Raw genomic sequence first — 21,282 nt, 5'->3', positions numbered from 1 at the left:
TTTGTTTCTTCTCAAATGAGCACTTTTCTTAAGTAAAGATTGAATATTCGAAATTATTTTTGGTTGAATGAAACCAAAAAAAAAAGAACATTATACAATATAACTACAAAAATATAGAATGAACTTATGGATATTGTTCGAAATGCATTCCACCAAACTCAATAAATTTTCCGCATCTCTTAGTTAATGATCGTACTGTAGCTGATAAACTCGTTCTGATTTTGTCGCATCCTCATTGAAATCCTTTTCATAAGTTAAACGCTTGTCCAAGTTAGGAGATGTAGATTTATTTACTGGGTCCTAATACCACCTCAGAGACCTGTGTTTTTCACCCAACCGTGAAATGGTAATTTCGAATTATAACATTTCTTCTCTGACCAGTATGTTCAAACAGGGCAGTTCATCCTCAAGCCAAAGTGCAAGCTGGCCAGACAATATATTCTATTTGCCCTCATCTGCCGATTTGGACTTAAATAAAATCTCGTTTGTTTTCATGTAAAGATCTATAATTGAAACTTCTTGAGCGCTCGTCCTCGAACAGATATATAGCGGGTGGTTCAAAAGTATGGAAACGGTGAATTTATTTCGCGCCCAGGTGGAAAATCGGAATTCTGATACTGGGGTCTTTAGTAATTTCGTCCGAAGAATTGAATGGGCCCATTAGATTTTGAACCCAAAAGGGCCTTATACGAGATGTGAGACCCAATTATGAAATTTCAAATGCAAACCCATCTTCTTTATTGCAGATTTGGATAATTATACATCCGAATTGGTTGAAACCGAAATTTTTTCGTCCTTTTGAGACTATAAAGATATCATACTGTTTACCTAAGCGATTGAAAATTCTGATTGAAAGAAAAAATGGTAAGATATTCAGAGGTTTTTTCAGAAACTAAGGTTTTCAAATGTATATTTGACACAATAATTCTATCATTGTGTTCTTTATACAAAGATTTTATTACTGAATTTTGAAGACAATAAAACCTGAGAAATATATTTTAAAGAAAATTCTGAAAAACAAATTATATAAAATTATGAAATGTACAAAATATATTTAATTTTAATAAAAAATATTTCACTAAGGATGAAGGACTTGAAGGTCTTTGACTCTGTCAATAAAGAAATGTTATTATTATTTATTTCACATTTCATTCAATTTAACCTGATAGTTTTCGTTAATAAGTTTGTATCTTTGTAAGATATGTATATATTTTTAGATATTTCAATGAGTTGAAATATATTGTAAATCTATTTATATTCGTTTAGAACGGTTTTCCCAATTTTGGTTCCCATTTGACAGAGTGATCAAGCAAAGAAACACCATTATTCTATTGAGAAGATGTTATTAAAATTTTTTAGTAAAAAAATTATTTCATCATAAATTTACAATAAAATCAATATTATTCTTATCTAATTGCTTGAAGATCAGGTTGATTCTGTAGAAACTGGATCACCACCTGGAAGTAGACCTCTAATCGAGAGATCGTATACTACTTCTTCTATTTTTTTAACATCGTATTTCAGAGCATCAAATCGTTTTCGTAAAGAATCATTTTTTAAATTTAATAAACGAAAACCAGCATTAAGTTCAGCCACAAATTTGGAAATCTCCAATGGTCGACTGTAGTTACCATAAGTGACAGAATTGACAGCAAATCTTGACTGAAAAAATTCAGATCATTTTAAGTAAGTTTGTTACAATTTACTCACATTATTACTTACTAGTTCTGTAGCTAAATTTAACAATCCCATAAGATAGTCTTCTAGGTCTAAATGAAGATGTTTCTTCCCATCCACTGAAATAAAATTTAAATTATAATGTATACATCACTTTCAAAACAATATATTACTTGAATGATAATAATAAATATCCAAGATATTATTTGAATCAAAAACAGTAATAGATAGGAGAGAATACTCACTTCCAATGATTTGAGCAGCAGTAGCCTTTTCAATCAAGAAACCTTTTTCAAGATACACAACTAAAGCTGCCAGATAGCATAAACGTTGGGTAGGATACCTCCAATGATCATTATACCTATAATACTGCCCTTCTGGAATTATTTTATCTAATTTATCAAAACCACTTCGAACTTCTTCAAATAATTCTCTAGATTTTAAACAAGCTATTCCAATTTCATTACAATTTTCCTTATGATGGATCACTTGCAGTTGAGTTATAATTTCCCTAAGTGGCTTTTCGATATCTTTCATAATGCTACGGATTTCCTGCAAAATTTAAATGTGATTCATTAGCAATATTTATTATTTATACTTTATATTAGAGCGTTTGCCCCCCTAGCTTCCTAATAATGTGTTGTGTAGATGTATGGAACAGTATGAAATAAAGGTCCTTTGTTATTATTATTTCATAAATTTCGATAAATACTATTTTCTTTCGAAACATACCTCTCTAGTATCCTGTTCAGAATTGATATGATCTTGGAAAGGCTTAAAAATATTAGTAATGATTATGTTAGAAGTCTCCATTTTATGAGGACTCGTATTCACGTAAAAACCAAGATAATATCAATACAGCAGCTTCTAATTTCTAGTTCTTGTTTACAGAATTTAGAAAATGATTTTCTCAGTTGATCGACGCTTGTTCTCTAACCTTTAAATTAGGGATGGGCAAATAATATCGATAGTTTTTCAGGAAATATCCATAAATATTATAATATCGATAGTTTTCTGTTTATTGCCCATCCCTACTTTAAAGATTCTTTGGCACAGCTGTTCCAAGGTACAGGACCGGCTTATTTTGTTAGGATAATAAAATATAAAGAAATGCCTTTTCTATCTCTTTTCCTGAAGCCAAATCATTACTACATATTACTAAGTTTTAGTCTTTGTCATTAGCGTTTTTGTTTTCTAATTTCTTCAAAACTGTAATTTTCGAAATTTGAGCCGGTACCAATGATAATGAATCTCCGGAATATAATAATTTTGGATCGTTCTCCGAACCGATAGCTTTATCATTTTGTCACTATGTTTATGATACTTTTCGAATTTTTAGCCGGGAATCGTCTCGAGCGATGAGGAATATGTCCTCAAATTCAATTCTGTCCGTTCAGCCATCTGTATTCACTGCAACTTTCATCCTATGGCTTATCGGATCTAGGCTCTTATCTAGACTCTAGATGATCTTCTCTTGTGATGTAGAAACAAGTCTCCTATTTCCTAAAAAGAGACTTATTTCGGAAACTTAAGTCAAATTATGTTACTTTTTGAGCAATCGTCTCCGAACTGGTAGCTCAATCATTTTGTCATAATGTCGTGATTTTTGAGCTAGAAAGGGCCTCAAATGATAACTTTTGAATGGAAGAACCTAGAAACTTGAAATTTTCAGGGTAGGTTCGGATATCAAATGCCCAGGTTAAGTTCGTTAATTGGCGTTTCAATTTTTTTTTCTCACAAATTGCAGATTTGATGGAAAAGAATATTTTGATGTAGAATGACAATATCAAGCCTTGTGTGAAATTTATGTGGATTGCGTATCCAGAACCATGTTTAATTGAACGATCTCTTAGTACCTTACGCAGAGTGAAAACGTGGAGTTGTTCTGCAATAGGACATGCAAAACTAAGTGGACTTTGTATGCTTAGTGTTCATAGAAAGAGTATAGAAGACTCTTGAGTTCATCAATTCAAGCATCAACAAATTTGGGCAGCAGAAGAGAAGAGTTTTTGTTTGCAGAGCCAAATTAATGATTTAGTTTATACAGTACAGAAATAGATTGAGGGTATCAAGGTTATTACATATTATTATTATGTATCTATTCTACATATTTACGCAAAAATATTTTGTTGAATAAAACATCAGAGCTTTTTTTCGCTTACTTTCCAATTTTTACTAGTGCCAGGTGGGTGCAAATGCCTTGCACCCATGTTGTATATACTATATACCTTCATCTTGATCCACTCAGGATATTTTCCATGAAAGTCTTGATATCTATTTAATTAACAATGATGATATAAAACAAGCATTTTTTCAGAAGAATGGAAGTAAATAAACATCTAGGATCTAATAGGCACATTTGTTTTTATTACACTAGGCTAAATTTATTTTATTATGACTTGTCTTTAACATTTTCAGCTATATCCCTCTTCATTTTTTTTAACAGCGAGGGTAAATACTCCATTTGTCTATCAACACAATTCTTGGCACAGTTTTCAAACAGGGCAGTGAATTTATCCACCTGAAATCATTTATAAAGATTTACAATGAAAATATAATGATACCACATTATCAACCTCTGAATCATTAGGATTGGGACCCATTTTAACTTTTATGTCATCGTTACAATCCATTACACATCTTTGTAATTTATTTTGAAACATATTCAAATTTGTTTGAACATAATTCTGAGTCCAGTTCAAGGTCGTAGAGCAGTTCTCGACACATTTTTGGACTCCTTCTAGAGAGATTTTATTATTATCACAGCATTTAGCCGCACATCTATGCATATCCCCCTGAAATTATAATGAAAATCTAGATCCGGAATAGAAAGTTTCTCTTGAATTTCAAAAATACCTGTATTTTTCGTATATAAAGAAGATCCAGTTCATTTATCATCTTTGTCATTTCTTGTTCTATTCGTTGCCTTTGTTCTTCTACCATGTTTGAGTTATTTTGTTCAACAAATTAATTCTATAATATTATTATAATATATTATAATTATTAATATAATAACTCCAAATGGATTATGACCTTAAAATGAGGTTAGGAGATAACCTAGATTTGGAAAAAGTCACTCATAGATTTAGATAAACTAATTAGTTAACATTAGTTTGTCTATGGTCATAATATCAAGAATTAACTTTTGTTAAAAATATGGGATTGACTAGGTCTTTACTTGATGGAAATTCATTTCATTCGAAATTAAATGAAAATTATTTCCAACTTTTTATTATTTAAATAACAATCAGTAATTCAAAAAATTAAATCTGAAGAAGGTACTTTATAGGGAAATCATTTAATTTCGATTAACTTTTGTTTTATAATAAATCAACACAATGCAACAAACATAAGGTACTTAGGAAGCCGACTAGTTCATCAATTTGATTAAATTTCAAACTGTTGGTAACCTTTGCTGTCTTTACATTTAACCTAAATTCGAAAATTAAATAAATATGTTTTCTTCTAAAGCAATTTTTAAAATTCTCCGGATCTCTGCTATGCCTAAAAACTATTCAAATATCACCAATAAAGTTATTAAACCACTTGAAAATATCGAAGCAGATCTAAAAATTACAGATACGTGTGTTAATCGTCTGAGAAATATTACAAAAGATTCTACCGAATTTTTGAGAATATCAGTCGAAGGTGGTGGATGTTCAGGATTTCAATATAAATTTGACTTAGATAAAAATTTATCTGAAAATGATAAGTAAGTATTATGGCGATTTATGAAGGAACAATACAAATAATTTTGTAGAGTATTCCAGAAAGACGGAGTGAAAATTGTGATCGATGAAGTGTCTTTGGGGTTTGTGAAAGGAGCCACTGTTGATTACAAAGAGGAACTGATTAGAGCATCTTTTAAGATAACTAATAATCCTCTTGCAGAGCAGGGTTGTTCTTGTGGATCATCATTTGCTGTGAGACTTGATTGATTGATAACTGTTCAAAGAGCACTTCTAAACTGATCAGAGTATATTAATATTTGAGTCATCTATAGTAGCGTTCTTTCAAACTAATCTGAGATTACTTCAACACATCTGATCCAAACTAATCTAAGTCAACTACCTTGCGAGCTAAGTTAGTTTGTATAAGAAAGATGAGGTGTTGTAATGGAAGTGGGGGAACTACTCTCAACTATAAAAAATGAAAGAAAGTCGACATATAAGTTTAACTTGGTCCGGAAGAACACTACTTATGTTTGTTACATCTTATTTAAAATTGTAATGGCTCTTGAAACAGATGAATTATTGTGTAGATATTTTTGTAAATAAATTTTGTTAGACTGTTGATAATTCTTTATTTTACATTTGATGTAGTTTGGACTAGTACAAAGAATAGCAGAAAAAAAATATTGAACAGGTTTATCTTTTGAAATTCTATGGAAAAATATAAGAAGCTAGGAGAGTAAGAAAAATATTCAGAAGTTGAAGTATAGATAGAATATTAAAAAAAAATATAAAGGAGGTATTTCATTACAGGAAATGATAAAACACATTCGGACATGTGTGAGGGGTTTTTATTTGGAGAAGTAATATGTATATAAAAATATAAAGTAAAACAAATTAATATCTCGGAATATAACACATAATAAAAAGTCAACTTGAACCTTTGAATAAAATCAAGAAATATCATAAATCCATGAAATTTTTGAGAGAATTATTTACCATTCCAGATAAAATTAAGAATAAAGGAAAAAGATCATAGTTTTCATGGGGTTTTCACATACTTCCGAGTTAATTATTTTGATAATTGAATATGTTGTTTTAATGTATGTGAGAACAATATCCATAAAACTTTATGCATTTATGAAAAGCTGTTGTTGAAAAAACAAATATTTGAAATAAAATAAAACAAAATGATTTCAAACACTTTCTGGAAATTATTTTATTTGAATATTTGAAAATTATTTTGTTTTATTTGATGATGAATTCCCATCAAATAAGGACCGAATCCATTGAATATAATAATTTGATATTGAGGAGTTTCATGAAGTTTTAAGAAGTATTTTTTTTTTATTTCAAATTGTTTTGAGGAAAATGAAGAAAGAAATTATACCTCCAAATTAAAAATCAATTTGGTAAAAGCCATAGTGAATGGAATGTATATTTCTACAAGATAAAATTTAGGTATAGCGATAACAATACTTACTATCTTATTGTAAATATGTATAAATACTTAGGCAACTGAAAATATATGTATATATATATGGTACATAATATTATTGTTTTTTAGATAATAATTTATGTCGGAGCATTTCAATTTCATCAGATTGTTGTGTGATTTTATCATTCTGAGCAGCTAAATGCTCAGTCATAGCATCTAATTGTACTTTATAGTTATGATTAGTAGTATTAAGTTCTTCTTTTCTAACTTCTAACTGTGATTCGGTTTCTTTATATTCTAGTTGCAAATTTTCAAGTCTTTGACACAAAGCTGTATTTTCAGCCCATAATGTTTTAGTTTCCGAGAGGCACAATTGTTTGGTTTCTAGCATTTCCCTAAGTTGCGATTCATAGTATATTGTGAGTTGCTCATTTGAAGTAGGCTTAGATCTCAACAATTCACATTCAAGTTTCCATCGTTCAACTTCATCTTGCCAACTCTGAAATCATAGTTTTTTTATTATAATAAATGATACAGAAAGAAAAGTACACATAAATAAGAAAACTGAATAAATACAATTGTAGAACGGAGCAAATTTGTATGTTCTTCCACCTAAACTCTAATAAAAATGTAAATAGTTACCAATAAGTACTATCACGGTTTGTGAAAACCAGAGATACTCACAAATGGCTAATAACATTTTCTGAGAGATAGAATCATATGCCTTTATATAACTGAGTAACACCATACTATAATATAGCCGCAATTGATTATTTTATCATCATTTATGTTCAGAAAGAAAATAGTGTAACTATATCCTGGAGGAAGAGCATACTTAGCAGCATATAATTGTTGCTTATAAAGGTATTAGGAATTGGACTGAGTGCATATCTATTCGAATTCTTTTCAAGTAAATAAAAGTTTTGATGATCAGCCTTGAATAATTGCATTGAAGTACAGGCAGAAATATACTTTCAGTCAAAATGAAAAACAACACTATATAAAAGTTTTATATATTTTACTAACTTTCTTTAATTCTTCTAGATCATCTTCACACTCCCTTGAACAATCGATAGAACTTTGAGATTGTATATCATTTTGAAAAAGTTCTGTGTTTACACTATTTTGATTTTTCAGTTGGGTAATCATATCAGAATAATTTTTTTCCATATCTTCATATTTATCTTGAACATTTTTCAATTTATTTTCTAACCATTGAATTTTTTCTTTATTATTATCGATCTCAAAGTCTTTATCTGTCATCTGAAATTAAGGATGATTGTATATGTATTTGATGAACAATAAGTCGATATCTTACACTGCTTAACAGTTGTGCATTTTCCACAATTTTTTTCTGTAATTCTTCATTGATAACAGTTAGATCCGGTTGGTGGCACAAGTCATTATTGCCCTTTTGTTTTCCTTTTTTATTATTTGTGAGTAATTCTTGTTGTAAAACTGCTATTCTCTTACTCAGCTGATCATTGCGAAACATCAAACTATCCATTTCTTGATTGTGTTTTCTCAATTGTTGTTCATGCTTTTTAACAACATCTTTTAGTTCAACATTCTTGGCTTGTTCATCCAAGAGTGCTTTTTTGAGTACTGTTGCATGAGTTCGAACCTGTTATAATAAACAAATAATTCAGTTCCGCTTGTTGATCATAAACAATCAATTTGAATATTACCTTCGAAAATTCAGTTGCTAATTTTTGATATTTGACTTCCAGCTCTGACGAATTTTTCTTATCCATTATAAGTAATAAGTTTTGTTTGTTTTTACTGTATCTAGTTCCTGGATTCCATAAATATGAATAAAAATATTGACGGCTTTCATAACAAAGGTTATATTTTGACTCTATGCTTATGCTTCAAATAGAAGGGTTGGTGCTAGTGTTGCCAATATAAATTGCGAATTATTAAATTATATAGAGCTTACTTTTACTTGAATCAGGACATTTGTTCTCACTTATTAGTAATTTCATGGACAGAATTAAACAGAAAATTATGTGAAATATATTATAAGAAGGATAGTGACATCTAAGAAGGATATAGTGAACATATTCGTGCAAATTACAGAATAAAATTCAACATCCAACTACTAGATGGCGCCAGATATTCAGTTCTCTTGTAGGGTGCGCGCTTAATTTAAACGGTAATATTTTCAACTTTGTGGGTAGTTTTATGTTTTGATAATTTATTTCGGTCACTGGAAATTAGTTAAAATCGTTTTATATTCAAATAAATAATGTGTGAAAATTCACATTTTATTAATTTTCACATGTGAGGCCCGGCCTTAGTTGTCTCATACGATGAGCCGTCACTGTTATACGAACGGTAGAATCGAATTTGAGGACGCATTCGTCAAAGGTGAGGTTTGAGTTTGAGACGTCTCTCGACTAAAAATTCGATAGTTACAGACATTGTGACGAAATGATGCTGCTTCGGGTTCGGAGAACCGAGCGCTCAAAAATTATTATATTCCATAGGTACATACATGTGTTCCTAGCTGACAGCATATCTGAGCTACCCTTTGTGTGCAGTCAATTCCTATTATGTCACGAGTAGGGGAGGTTGACATTTCAATTTTCTTCGCAAGGCGGATATGTCTTGTTCAGCAATGGTTTAATCTTTCACAAGAATATGGATTGATTTTTGGAGATTGGAACTTTATCTTCTTAGGCCATATGATTCCATCTTTTACAGCGCCCTTGTTCTCTTTACAAATCGCTCTGTCATATCGTCACAATGTCAGTAATTTTCGAATTTTGAGCAATGAATGGAGGTTGGACTCACTGGTGACCAATACTTCCTCAAATTCGATTCTGTCCGTCCGTCTCTAGAAAAATGAAAAGACCTAAAGGCTTGAAATATTCAGGATAGTTTCGAATCGCGAACGCCGAGAATTCTAAATGGGCATAATCTGACTAGGAATTCCCTAAGTCTGGCTATTCGAAATTTTGTTTTGCTATTGATTTCAAAACTGCATGTTCAATCGAGATGAAACTTCGCATTTAGTTTGAAAATAACAATGTCAAGCTTCCTTCAAAATTTCATGTTGATAGTGTAACCATATAGAGAGAACAGCACTGATAGGGCGAACAATAGAGCAGCACCTAAACAGTAATCAGTAATCAGCATGGACGTATCCATATCCAAGATGCCTAGAAACTGTGGTCTATGTCTATGTATGTCTATGCACGGATTAAATTATGTTTCGTACTTTTTGAGATACTTCACCTGTTGCTTTAGCTTAAACTTACCAATTCTGTAAGGTGTCGCTCTTCATAAACTGTAAAATTTCATATTAAATTACATGTAGTTAATATCGAATTTTTAATGAAATTATTGGAATCAAATTTATTTATTTATTTATTAGAATATAAAACTGTAAATCAAACATAGTTTGTTATCACAGAGTAACAACTAATTTCTTAATCTATTTGAAATCTCATAAAATATTTTTTCAACTCTTTTTTAAACTAAGTAAATGTTTCTTCTTTTTTTAAGTGGATATGGGTAACCCATTATATGAGTTTATTGCCGAGTGTGTTCGAAGTCTTGACCCTCTCGTTGTTTTGAATATGAAGTCACTGTAGAGATTATTGGCATGTCTTGTACCATATTTGTGTTTTTCAGATTGCTTCTTTAAATTTACTTTAGATTTTAACAGACCCTCATCAATCTTATAAATCAATTTACATTGCTCCTGTTTCACCACCTTAGAGATCGGGAGCACAGGAAACTTTTCATACAAGTAGCTGGTACTGGTCTCATATGGAAGATTATGAATGCTCTTAATTGATAATAATATAAAATAAAATAACAGTCGACATACGGCTATTGGCCTATTCAGAGTGAAGAAGATTGTCACGAGCAATTTTAAGATAATTCTGACTACTCTGCTCGGCATGGGTCCCTTTTTCTTTTCTACCTTAAGTAGTCCAGTACCTAGATATGTACCGGGTTTTTCACCATAATTTGACCCCCCCCTTCAACTTTGGTACTAAAAGAAGTACAAAAAAATAATTTCAACAAATGTTTCACGAAATCGACAAGTGTTTTCTAAAATGATATCAAAAAATGAAATATATACAGAGTGTGCAACATATTGAATGCAACTTCATTTTTTCAAATGGAACACCCTGTATATTTTTCTATATTTGGCTAGCTCTTTTTCCCCTGATTTCGAATATATAACCAGTGGCGTAACTAGAGTTGACTCATGGAGGGGGTTATGGGTAGTGGCAAGTTTTAGCGAGTGACCTGAACTGAAGTGAAAAGCGGGGGGGGGGGGGGGCCTAGATATCGTTTCCATTCGAAGATTTGTGTGAAAAAAAAATTTTTTCATCATACAGGCACAATATATATTATACTATTGAATGCTACACTTAATAAACAACGAAATACGTGTAAGAATTAAAAAAAGATTGAAAATATTCTAAAATATAAATGTATAAGTGAAAATTGCTATAACGCTCCTCTATACAATCATTCAAGAAAGTCTAAATTCAAGACGGCGAGGTGTTTTTGCCAGCTCGTCCAACACTTCAGCAGCATTGATATCTAGCTCTCTGTGAGTATTGAGCATAGCAAGCCCGTTCAACCTTTGCTGGCCAGTTGTGTTCCTTAAGTATGTTTTCAATCTTCTAAGATATGAGAAGGACCTTTCACTGGTTGATGTCGATACAGGAAGAGTGGTAAGAATTTTCAGGAGGGCGTTGATAGTGGGGAAAACATCCTGATGGCAGGCAGTGTAAAAATTGATTGCCTTCCTTGAGCTAATTTTAAAATCTTTCACTCTCTCGTACCACATATGGAGTTCCCCAATGGCAGCGATGTCACCAATTTGAATATCTTCATGATAGAAATTCAGGAGCTTTTTAAAACTTTCTTCCTGTGTTCTAGTGACTTCAGCATTACTGGTAGAGGTCGGTAAAAGACACTCAAAACTTTTCAGTACGTCTTGATGTTTCAGAAAGCGACTATTTAATTCACTTAAAAAGTGATCTAAAAATGGCAAAAATAGGGATATCTTAAAGTATGATTGAGGATTGTCGGTTTCAAGGTTGCACCTAAGAGTTTGTCGTCCAGTTCTTCTTGGGGCTTTTATTGAGGTACTGAGTAATTCAGCCATAGTCTCTGATGCATTAAATATGGTTGCAAATTCTTCTTCAGCATTGGTTCTGATTTTTTCTATCGTCCTTTTTAGATTAGTCACCATGTTCATAGCATTTAAAAGATCGATATGTTCATGCTGCAAAAATCGAGCAAGGGGCAAACTTAAGGAAAATACTCTAGCCATCACTTGCAAACCGATTATAAAGGATGAACTCTGAAGTGCACATAAAAGCTGCGATGCCATCGACGCTGATTCCTAATCCTTCCACTGTGAAACTTCTTCAAGAGCCTCCTGGACAGCAGGTAACATTTCTTGAAGTAGTAATATTGAATCATGGCGCTCAACCTATCTAGTTGGACAGAGTTGTTTTAGACGAGTAGATTTGGCTTCAGGGAACAGTTTATCAATTGCTCTTGTAATAACCTCCATTCTTTTTGGGGTGTTAAAAAACACACATAGTTTTGTTGCAGTCCCACAGCAATTTCTGATCTCAGAAATTGAACATGATGCACTTATAGCAAGGTTTAAGCTATGGGATACACAATGGACATATATTGCAGTCGGATGCTCTTCCATTACATATGCCTGTGCTCCGTTGAATTTTCCACTCATTGCAGAGGCCCCATCATATCCTTGCCCCCTCAAATACTTTGTATCAATTCCAAACTCGCGTAATGATTTCAAAATGACTGTCGCAAGGTTTTTACCAGTTAAATCAGAAACAGTTTTACCAGTTAAATCAGAAACAGGTACAAACTGAAGGAAATCTTCTTTAATATCATTGTTGTATAGGTATCTAACGCCGATTGATGCTTGTTCTTGTGTTGAGATGTCTGTCGTTTCATCTGCAAGAACAGTAAAACATTTCGCGGAATTGACCATCTCAACCAATTTCTTCAACATTATATCGTTAATAGTCAAAATAATTTCATTTTCTGTTTTTGGTGAGAGGTAAAGTGCATTTTTCGATCCTATTTCTAAATGTTTTTTCAGAGCCTCATCTCCAAAATTGGCTCTGAATCTTAGAAGAGCTCTGAAGTTTCCCTCATTTTCAACAGGACAAATTTCCAAATTAAGCTTCCCGTGGTTCTGGGCGAGAAGACTATTCTACTTGTAAAAGTAAGAAATAATACTGAAAAGAGAGGGAATTTTGGTATCTTGCTTAAATACCTGATGAATGAGAAAATTGCTTACACTCAAATAAGCATTTTTTCATGTAGTATAATTTAAAAATATTTTTTTTCTCACAATGATACTTCTGTAATTCCACAATAACAACTTTGAAAAAGCAAAATCTTCCAAGTTATTTTTTTATTGTTCTGCCAAAAAAATTTTTCCTTCTGATCAATGGGGGGGGTTACATATGTTCGGTCTATCTCTCTTATTCTGAGTACCACAGAGTCTCAAATTTTAAGAACCACCTAGCATGCTCAGTAATCAGTTTTCAAGTGGTAGGCTGCGATAACTCAAAATGCCCTTTTTAGAGTTCCAATTTATAGTGAAAAACGTATGTCATATATCGTTAACAACGAGATAACTCAAAAAAAAGGCATTTTGAGTTATCGCAGCCTACCACTGGAAAAATGATTACTGAGCATGTTAGGTGGTTCTTAAAATTTGAAACTCTGTGGTACTCAGAATAAGAGAGACAGACCAAACATATGTTATATATTCGAAATCAGGGGGATAAGAGCTAGACAAATATAGAAAAATATACAGGGTGTTCCATTTGAAAAAATTAAGTTGCATTCAATATGTTGCCCACTCTGTATATATTTCATTTTTTGATATCATTTTAGAAAACACTAGTCGATTTCGTGGATTTTTTGTTGAAAACATTTTTTTGTACTTCTTTTAGTACCAAAGTTGAAGGGGGGGTCAAATTATGGTGAAAAACCCGGTACATTTTATCTGGAAAAAATTCCGAACTTAATAAAACTTCTACAGGTTGTTCGAGGGTACTGTGGGATGACTGTCAATTTATCCAACACGAGAACCTTTTGCTAATTAGAGGAGGCCCGAAGAACCTCAACATTTTTGGACTTTTTTCAGTTTTTTGCTCATACCATCTTAACTAAGTAGTTTTCGACCAAAAGATTCATTTTAAAAGATGTAGAACATTGAAGTTTCTACAACTTTGTATACCTACATAAACTTTTTCCTAAACCTAATATCAACCGAAATACACCCGATCAAAATTAGAGGAATCTTCTCACAAGGCAAAAATTGGCAAGAAACGATGGTTTTGGCCGTTCAACTATTACCATCGGTTCACTGGCGATTGCAGTAATCACTCATCAATATCTACATACTAAAACATAGGGAGGGGGGAGGTAGCCCTGACTTGGAGCTTGTCTTGTTGTAAGATTAGTTATTTTTTATGTTATCGTGGCATGTTATCACCTTACTGTATATTGCTATCAACCCATAATTATTTTGAACCCCAATAATCAGATCAGCTATTTGGAACCAATTAATAATAACCATTAATTAATCGAAAGAAATGATTGAAATAAGAATAAGTTGTAGAGCATTAAATTCGCAACAATTTTGTATTTATACATCGAGATACAGCCGATCGAAATTAGAGAAATATTCTCAAAATGGCAGAAAAATGTTTGTGGATACAAAATTGTAGAGAATTCAATGCTCTACAACTTTGAAGATGAACGTTTTGGTCGAAAACAATTCAGTTTAGAAGTTATGAGCAAAATATTGAAGAAAGTACGAAAATGTTGAGGTTATTCGGCCCTCCTCAATTTAGCAAAAGGTCCTTGTGTTGGATAAAATGACAGGGTCAGCCCACTGCATCTCCGAATAACTTGTAGAAGTTTCATTAAGTTCGGAATTTTCTTCAGCAGACCCTACTATACCTACATTTCGAAATTTTCTTCTGCTCTGTCAAAAGTAGTTCATTGTCAATTTAACCTCAAAACGACATTGACAGAAAGACGACGTAAGCGCCGCCATTAAAAACGATATGGAAATCAAGTGAAAAAGGACCATTACTATTGAAATTCAAGAAGGCTGGTCTCTTCAAAAGTTGCCAATTTGATCTATAGGATTTTCAAGACTAAGTGAGCACACTAGCACATCTTAGGTGCGCCACATAATCAAAGGCTTTACGTAAATCTAGAAAGGAAAGATCGAAAGTGAGTGCATCCCCATCTCAAAACAATTTAAAGTATAGGTACTTTACTTATCTTAAAATGACATCAAGTGCTGGGGTCTGTTTGTGGCGGTCTTGAAGACTTATTGGGAAGGTGTTGAAAATAAATCATCACTGATATTTGTATTGAGTCAAATTTAAAAAAATTACCAGAATCGGTTGAGTTGTTCTTGTTCTCACAAGAAGGATTATAGCAGTACCGTTTGAAGGCATATAATACAAATAATAAATAATGAATAAACAATCAATGAATATCTTCTGAGAGAGATATCGTAGAAAAAAAAATTAAAGCATTTCTTTATGAAGAACTGTGGTACTAAGTTCGCAATTGGCGGATGAATGACGAGTGCTCAAAAGTTTCTGACTTTATGCAGGGTCGCCGCGAGGACCGGCATACCGGGGCGCCAAATTGTAGGGGCGCAAAGTCAGTTGATAAAACAAGACATACTTTTAGACATAAACATATTTTCTTATTGGAAGTACTACTCTTTGTATAAATATATAAAAAATGCCAAGCGCTAATTTTATTGAAATCGAATAGGCGCTCTCAACTGAATATGAATTTGCGTCGTTTTTTTACTATAGAGCGTCGTACATGACAAGGTGATTTCAAATTCAAAAATATCAAAAATATTCAATTTCATATGAAATTGAAAAAAATACCTGACATGAATAACAGAGTCTCCTTCAAACAAAATTCAGATTAATCCGGCAAAGCAGGGCGGCGAATTATTTTAGCCGGGGCGCCAAAATGTCTGGTGACGGCGCTGACTTTATTTCATTGCTTTTCTCGTTTTCTTGAGATAATCCAGCAAATAAAAATGGAAATAAGTTAATTGATACATATTTCCTTTTTTATTAATATTATTAATATTTCGGCTTCAATCGAAAAAACGAAATTAACACTAAATTTCCGCACAGGGGTCTGATGAAAAGTTGTGTATTTTACCAGTATAAACTAGTACCTGTTCCCACAGAAAAAGGAACAATAAATCAAAAAAAGCCTATTTATAGCGTCCCCATCCGTAAAATCATCTATTATATAAAATTTCACGCAATTTCATGTGTAATAAATCACGTTAGCCGTGCAAGCAACCCCGAGAACCTGCGAGTTCATCTCGAGGGGGTTTTCAATAAGGATTTATAATCCAATTTTTTTGTGATCTAATACAGGTACCTGTTAGGTTCTACTGACCTTCTTCGTCGAAAAAATTGCAAAATATAACAAACTCGACTTGGACATTGAAGTGAACATGAAACGAATTGATTCAAATCTTTTCGTGGTTGTTATTGGAAAATCGTCGAAGATAGTTGCTTTTGTGGTTGTTCATTTCGCGTAATGAAGGTGGAAGAAGTAGACGAAGGAGTTTTAGAGTTGTTTACCTTGTGTTTCTAATTTCCCACGAACTTCCCACTTATTATTTCATTGTGGAGAATATTTGTATTATTTTTTTTTATCATTTTATGTATAAATTGATAAACGAACCTGAATAGCGTATTTTTTTTATGAATAAATGGCTTATAGTTTGTATGGGAGCTCTTATAATAATGAAACATAATAAGCTTTAAAACCACGCAATGCAAGGATTTTCTTCTGTTATTATTAGGTTTGTCTTGATATTGTGACATAAGAAAAGTGTAGCTAGCAAAAAAGTAAGGGGTTTAGGTACATTATTGAACGAAGTAGTTTCTGCTAAAAAACATACCTAACTATAAAGAGATATCACTAATTCAGTCAATACCATTAATTATGTTCACCTTTTGGCTACAGCCGTTTCAATTTTGAGCCATTAGGTACGATTCCTTGTCTTGTAGCAAATATAATCGAGATATGGTTGAAATCAATGAGGTTATAAGAATAACTGAGATGCGATAAATTCATTCGTAAAGGAAAAAGAAAACTATTTCGTAAAAACAAGAAATGGTGAAATAATAATAAAATAAGTGTGACAACAAAAGTATATGTATTTTTGTTGTCACACTTATTTTTCGTTTAGCACTCACCTCGTTTTCTTGTTTCACTCCAAATTAAAGAGGCTCCTTCGAGATAAGTATATGGTAGTTATATTTGGTATAAGAATAGAGAGATATTCTTTTTTTTTATTTTTTGAAAAAGGCAAAATATTACTATGTAAAAACAAGAAATGTATTGCAGATTAACCGTCAATACTTTGTAGGTAGGTATATTATTTGTAACTTGAAATTTTTACTAGGTACCTAAATGTATACATTTACAATTGAATGGAAAGTTAAAAAATTTAAAATCTTAGCAGATAACATCAAATATTATCACGAAAGGATAGTATTTTAAAAAAGTAAAATATAAAACATAAATATTTCTTTTGCTACTCTTTCGAAAAAAGAGTGCCATTGAAAGTAATTCTTGAATTAATTACGCTGAATGATGTACTTTTTCATGGTTTTAACAATATTAAAAAGTGTGAAAAATGTAGATTTCGAAGTTCAAGAGAAAAAATTTCATGAAACGTTTTGAAGGGTTATATGAAGTGAACAAACCCACAGAATTTTAACTAAATTTGACTCCTGATTTCCAAGCTATGGATAGAAATTAAGTACAATTTTCATGAATCTCTATGTATCTCCTATAATAACAGTCTTAAGTTAAGAAACAAGCTATTTTTCTGTTAGATCCAGGTCTTCCAGAAAAATCGTGGTGAATGCAGGTCATCCAGATGACCTGGATTCACCACTAGGTTATGGCCAACCACTCATGTTACGCCCTGTATACCGTATTGTTTGCTTGAAAATATTATCCATTAATTTCTGACGCACAAAATCAAGGAAATAAGTTTAAAGCAATAAATTTCTCATAAAATTAACAACACATAATCATGAAATTGGAAATATACAAATATGATAATAAAGAATAGAATATTTTTTATCGCAAACTCATATCATCTTTGAATTTTAATTCGTTAAAATGTTTTCAAATTAAAAATAAAATTTTTTTTTCTCTCGTGTCGAGATGTTTTTCGTTGAAAGAGGAAATAATACGTACAAATATTGACAAATGAAAATAACTGGTATCTACTCTTCAGTGTGCAATAAAAGCCTGCCACAAATCTAGGGGTATTGTTAATTTCATGAAATACTCTATGCTATATGCTTCCCTTGGTTAGACCAACGGTTGACTATATTATGCTACTATATTGTTATCATGTATAATTTTTATGTTTTCTTAAAAAATCTTATTGCTGCCTGCATGTTACTCAATCACAATAAAGCCGGACGCCTGGCTACCTCTATTGTTTTGTACAGTTAGCTACAATGCTCATCTTTCATATCATTAGTTGTTGATAAAAGAGCTACGTGTATTTATTCCTTCTTAATTTTACAATATACTAGCTTTCGAATAGTGCTCAAATAATCAAATGAATAGAGCTTTAGGCCATGATCCAAGCAGGCATAGACAGTTGAATGCAGTCGAAGCTCTCAACACTAGTCAGAATGTTTTTTCGCATTTAGTAGCCAGATATACGGAAGAAAGAGAAGTGAGGGGAGCGTCATCTTAGTGGCTCCCGTATCATAACGGCAGCACAAGACAGATTTGTCCAACAAATAACACACTGACACGTATAACGACCAAATAAGACAATCATATAAAACCCATGGTTTTAGCGATTCCCGGAAAATCATTGGTAACCGATTACGAGAAGTCCACCTGCACTGCAGAAGGCCTTGGAGAGCTCAACCTTTCACAAGAGGAAATCGCCCAACTAGGTTAGGTTAGGGCTCAACAACATCTCTCCCGAGGTCAGCACCTTGCCGTGGTTGGAGGGCTTGTAGTTACGGCCTGCTGTAAAATAGACAGTGAAACTAAGACTGACTAGAAAATGTGGCGTTCTAATACCAGCCTGCTCCATATCTTAACAATCCCATGTTACCCAAAAACCACATTCTTGTCAATACTTTGTCCACTCCTAAAAACATCCTCAAATCTCTACCTCTCCAAGCGACAGGTTTTAGCAGAACGAGCACCTAGAGCAGATAATCAAAGCAACCAACCAACTAACCATAAAGGTAGATGGAAATCATTGACAGGTCTAGCAGAACGAGACACAAGAGGCCGAGAAGGTAACAAGAAGATGCCAACATTTGGCTGTGAATACGTGGTAGAATAGTGGCTACTTATGTTTTCGCGGGCGCCAGTTAAGGACCTACAGTGTAATTCTCGGTACACTATTCAAGGGAATTATGACTTAAATGCTGTCGAATCTTAGGAAACGAGAATAACAAAAAAGTATGTTAGCTCTCTGCTGAACGCCACTGCCCAAGGTCAAAATCACCAATTTCCTTTGAAAAACTCCCCTCTTATAACTTCCCAGCACGAACTGAGGTGAATCCTGTGCTGTGAGGATTTAGGATTTGCTTTAGTAGTGCTAGTTCGCAAAAGTCGCAAGATCCTTGGGTCGAGACTAGGGTCAAGAGGCCTCTCCTCGTGGTGATAAGTAAGGGAGGAGGCTTGCCGACCAATTTCCTACGGGGAACTACCTCAGGCTTGAGTTCTGTAATTAGAGCTATGAGGGGAACCACGGAACGAGGGAGGTCAAAGGTACGTAGATACCTCACGCTCTTTAGGCTACCTACTGGATGACTCTACCACCTTCAACGAATTGTTCCTGCCCTATCCCATACACCACTAGGGCAGAACAGCGTGAAACAAAAAGGATATTCCGCCGTAGAGGTTGCAGCATGTAGGTATAAGAGTTCACAGTCACAGTGCCCAGTGGTGGGAGTGATATGGTATGGGATGGAATTTAATTTCATGGAAGAATAGAACATAAAACGATGAAACTCGTTTCGTTGGATGGATTTATATTTGCGATGCCGTGCAAAAGATTCTTCAATTAGTTGTTATTCCATATGCTGACCAAGGAATCCATCATCAGGGTTCTCCATTCAGGAATAATAGGTAATAATAGATGTTATAATGTAAATCAATTATGTGAAAAAATGCAAAAAGGTGACTCCAGTTCGGAAAAAAAGGTAAACAGTAGATAACAATTTAAAATTCTCAAAAATTCAAAACTGCCTCTAAAGACAACGAGTTCAATCAGTTGTTTTCGAAATGTGAGCTGTGAAAATTACAGGGGGGATTAAATTTTTTCCTCGAGCGATTCCAAAGGGTCATTACTAGAAATAATAAAGCAAGCGCATCTTTACATCCATACCTACCTTCTTCGAAAAATTCCAAGAAAGGAAAATTTTTTTATAACCTGTCAAGTTGGATTGGAGTACCCATGGTACAATATCTCATGTTATTAATTATATTTAAGCGAAGTCTCCAATTTAACCTTTCCGATGTGGCATACCAGTTCGAGGGGGCGGTTAAGAACGAAGAACGGTCAATCTAGTCGATGGCTGGTGCGTGCTTCACGGGCGTCTCTATGGCCAGGCCGCGTGACCTTACGTGACCCCCACGAACACGGCACGCGTATCACCATGCTCACGAACGAAACGATACTCTTTTGTGGTCTTGAAGGAAGTGCAGGTAACGTACTTAACCCATACAGCATCTAATACCACCTGCATCGAACTTTGCCCATAAAATTGTAAAACAAATTTTCTCAAGAATAGTGTAATAAGTGAATAACATTGCAAACAAAACTCCATTCCAGGTTTCTAGAATTTTGAATATACATTACCATTAACCAAATGAGAATTGTTTGAATCCATACATTTCAATAAATTTCTTAGTCCAGTTTCATTATTGAAAGAAAAGTCTCCTTTAGAAACGAAACGTGTTCCAAAAACCAATTTCAAGGTAACAGGAAGTTTTAAAGTGTCAAGTGAAGAATAGACTCTATTCTTCATCATGCAGAATAGGTTCTATTCTTTATGATAAAGGACACTTCAAAGCCCCCTTTAGTACCACTCTTAGATAGAATAGCACTATCCAAATGGTGAATCACCAGCTCACTATTACTATACACAATTCTAAATAAAAGTGAATGCATTCAGTTTTATTTTTATAACAGCAGTTCACAAAGCTTTGTAATAGAAGCTCTCAGAGTGCCTGAAGTTCTTCGAATGTTGGGCCGAAACCAGTACCCAAGCATCATCAGCGAATAGACTCAACAAAAACCTTCTTATCGAAGACGAAGGGCGTCTATACACCAGCAAATCCAGGAACATTACTCTAAAATTCAAAGGGAGATCGTTGATGAAAAGCAAAAATAAAAGA

At 33.1% G+C, this 21,282-nt stretch overlaps 5 protein-coding genes across 5 annotated transcripts; 1 reads left to right on the top strand and 4 right to left on the bottom strand.

The window, feature by feature from the left end:
* Positions 1-1,326: 1,326 nt before the first annotated feature.
* LOC123679272 (translin) lies at positions 1,327-2,628 on the bottom strand. Its single transcript, XM_045616778.1, has 4 exons — positions 2,410-2,628; positions 1,923-2,229; positions 1,723-1,796; positions 1,327-1,662 (listed from the first exon to the last, which is right to left on the bottom strand). Exons 1-4 carry the CDS (start codon positions 2,488-2,490, stop codon positions 1,426-1,428), a joined length of 699 nt encoding a protein of 232 aa, XP_045472734.1. The 5' UTR covers positions 2,491-2,628; the 3' UTR covers positions 1,327-1,425.
* Positions 2,629-4,024: 1,396 nt separating this feature from the next.
* On the bottom strand, positions 4,025-4,735 carry LOC123679280 (protein FAM136A-like). Its single transcript, XM_045616791.1, has 3 exons — positions 4,534-4,735; positions 4,254-4,472; positions 4,025-4,198 (listed from the first exon to the last, which is right to left on the bottom strand). Exons 1-3 carry the CDS (start codon positions 4,618-4,620, stop codon positions 4,070-4,072), a joined length of 435 nt encoding a protein of 144 aa, XP_045472747.1. The 5' UTR covers positions 4,621-4,735; the 3' UTR covers positions 4,025-4,069.
* Positions 4,736-5,077: 342 nt separating this feature from the next.
* On the top strand, positions 5,078-5,970 carry LOC123679290 (iron-sulfur cluster assembly 2 homolog, mitochondrial). Its single transcript, XM_045616802.1, has 2 exons — positions 5,078-5,389; positions 5,438-5,970. The coding sequence occupies exons 1-2, from the start codon at positions 5,133-5,135 to the stop codon at positions 5,613-5,615; spliced, it is 435 nt and encodes a 144-aa protein (XP_045472758.1). The 5' UTR covers positions 5,078-5,132; the 3' UTR covers positions 5,616-5,970.
* A 786-nt stretch (positions 5,971-6,756) lies between these two features.
* Positions 6,757-8,801, bottom strand: LOC123679266 (protein phosphatase 1 regulatory subunit 21). The gene is made up of 4 exons (XM_045616765.1): positions 8,475-8,801; positions 8,105-8,410; positions 7,813-8,049; positions 6,757-7,285 (listed from the first exon to the last, which is right to left on the bottom strand). Exons 1-4 carry the CDS (start codon positions 8,538-8,540, stop codon positions 6,902-6,904), a joined length of 993 nt encoding a protein of 330 aa, XP_045472721.1. The 5' UTR covers positions 8,541-8,801; the 3' UTR covers positions 6,757-6,901.
* Positions 8,802-11,281: 2,480 nt separating this feature from the next.
* On the bottom strand, positions 11,282-18,961 carry LOC123683377. Its single transcript, XM_045622424.1, has 3 exons — positions 18,860-18,961; positions 12,488-13,015; positions 11,282-12,043 (listed from the first exon to the last, which is right to left on the bottom strand). The coding sequence occupies exons 1-3, from the start codon at positions 18,959-18,961 to the stop codon at positions 11,282-11,284; spliced, it is 1,392 nt and encodes a 463-aa protein (XP_045478380.1).
* Positions 18,962-21,282: the final 2,321 nt, after the last annotated feature.

This window comes from Harmonia axyridis, chromosome 1 (assembly GCF_914767665.1).
Source record: "Harmonia axyridis chromosome 1, icHarAxyr1.1, whole genome shotgun sequence".
Taxonomy (NCBI): Eukaryota; Metazoa; Arthropoda; class Insecta; order Coleoptera; family Coccinellidae; genus Harmonia; species Harmonia axyridis.
Note: the sequence above shows the minus strand (reverse complement) of the source record. Positions and strands in the feature narration are given on the sequence as shown.

Excerpts from the sequence above, each read along its gene's own strand:
- LOC123679272 (XM_045616778.1), bottom strand. The coding sequence starts at position 2,490 with ATGGAGACTTCTAACATAATCATTACTAATATTTTTAAGCCTTTCCAA. Across the intron at positions 1,797-1,922 it reads TGCTGCTCAAATCATTGGAA|TGGATGGGAAGAAACATCTT; the intron begins GTGAGTATTCTC and ends ATTTTATTTCAG. Across the intron at positions 1,663-1,722 it reads TAAATTTAGCTACAGAACTA|TCAAGATTTGCTGTCAATTC; the intron begins GTAAGTAATAAT and ends GAATTTTTTCAG.
- LOC123679280 (XM_045616791.1), bottom strand. The coding sequence starts at position 4,620 with ATGGTAGAAGAACAAAGGCAACGAATAGAACAAGAAATGACAAAGATG. Across the intron at positions 4,473-4,533 it reads TTTATATACGAAAAATACAG|GGGGATATGCATAGATGTGC; the intron begins GTATTTTTGAAA and ends TTATAATTTCAG. Across the intron at positions 4,199-4,253 it reads CCAATCCTAATGATTCAGAG|GTGGATAAATTCACTGCCCT; the intron begins GTTGATAATGTG and ends AAATGATTTCAG.
- LOC123679290 (XM_045616802.1), top strand. The coding sequence starts at position 5,133 with ATGTTTTCTTCTAAAGCAATTTTTAAAATTCTCCGGATCTCTGCTATG. Across the intron at positions 5,390-5,437 it reads AATTTATCTGAAAATGATAA|AGTATTCCAGAAAGACGGAG; the intron begins GTAAGTATTATG and ends ATAATTTTGTAG.
- LOC123679266 (XM_045616765.1), bottom strand. The coding sequence starts at position 8,540 with ATGGATAAGAAAAATTCGTCAGAGCTGGAAGTCAAATATCAAAAATTA. Across the intron at positions 8,050-8,104 it reads ATGCACAACTGTTAAGCAGT|ATGACAGATAAAGACTTTGA; the intron begins GTAAGATATCGA and ends CCTTAATTTCAG. Across the intron at positions 7,286-7,812 it reads ATCTAGAAGAATTAAAGAAA|AGTTGGCAAGATGAAGTTGA; the intron begins GTTAGTAAAATA and ends CTATGATTTCAG.
- LOC123683377 (XM_045622424.1), bottom strand. The coding sequence starts at position 18,961 with ATGGAGCAGGCTGGTATTAGAACGCCACATTTTCTAGTCAGTCTTAGT. Across the intron at positions 13,016-18,859 it reads AGCCCTCCAACCACGGCAAG|AATAGTCTTCTCGCCCAGAA; the intron begins GTGCTGACCTCG and ends TTTTACAAGTAG. Across the intron at positions 12,044-12,487 it reads TCAACGGAGCACAGGCATAT|CATGAACATATCGATCTTTT; the intron begins GTAATGGAAGAG and ends CGATTTTTGCAG.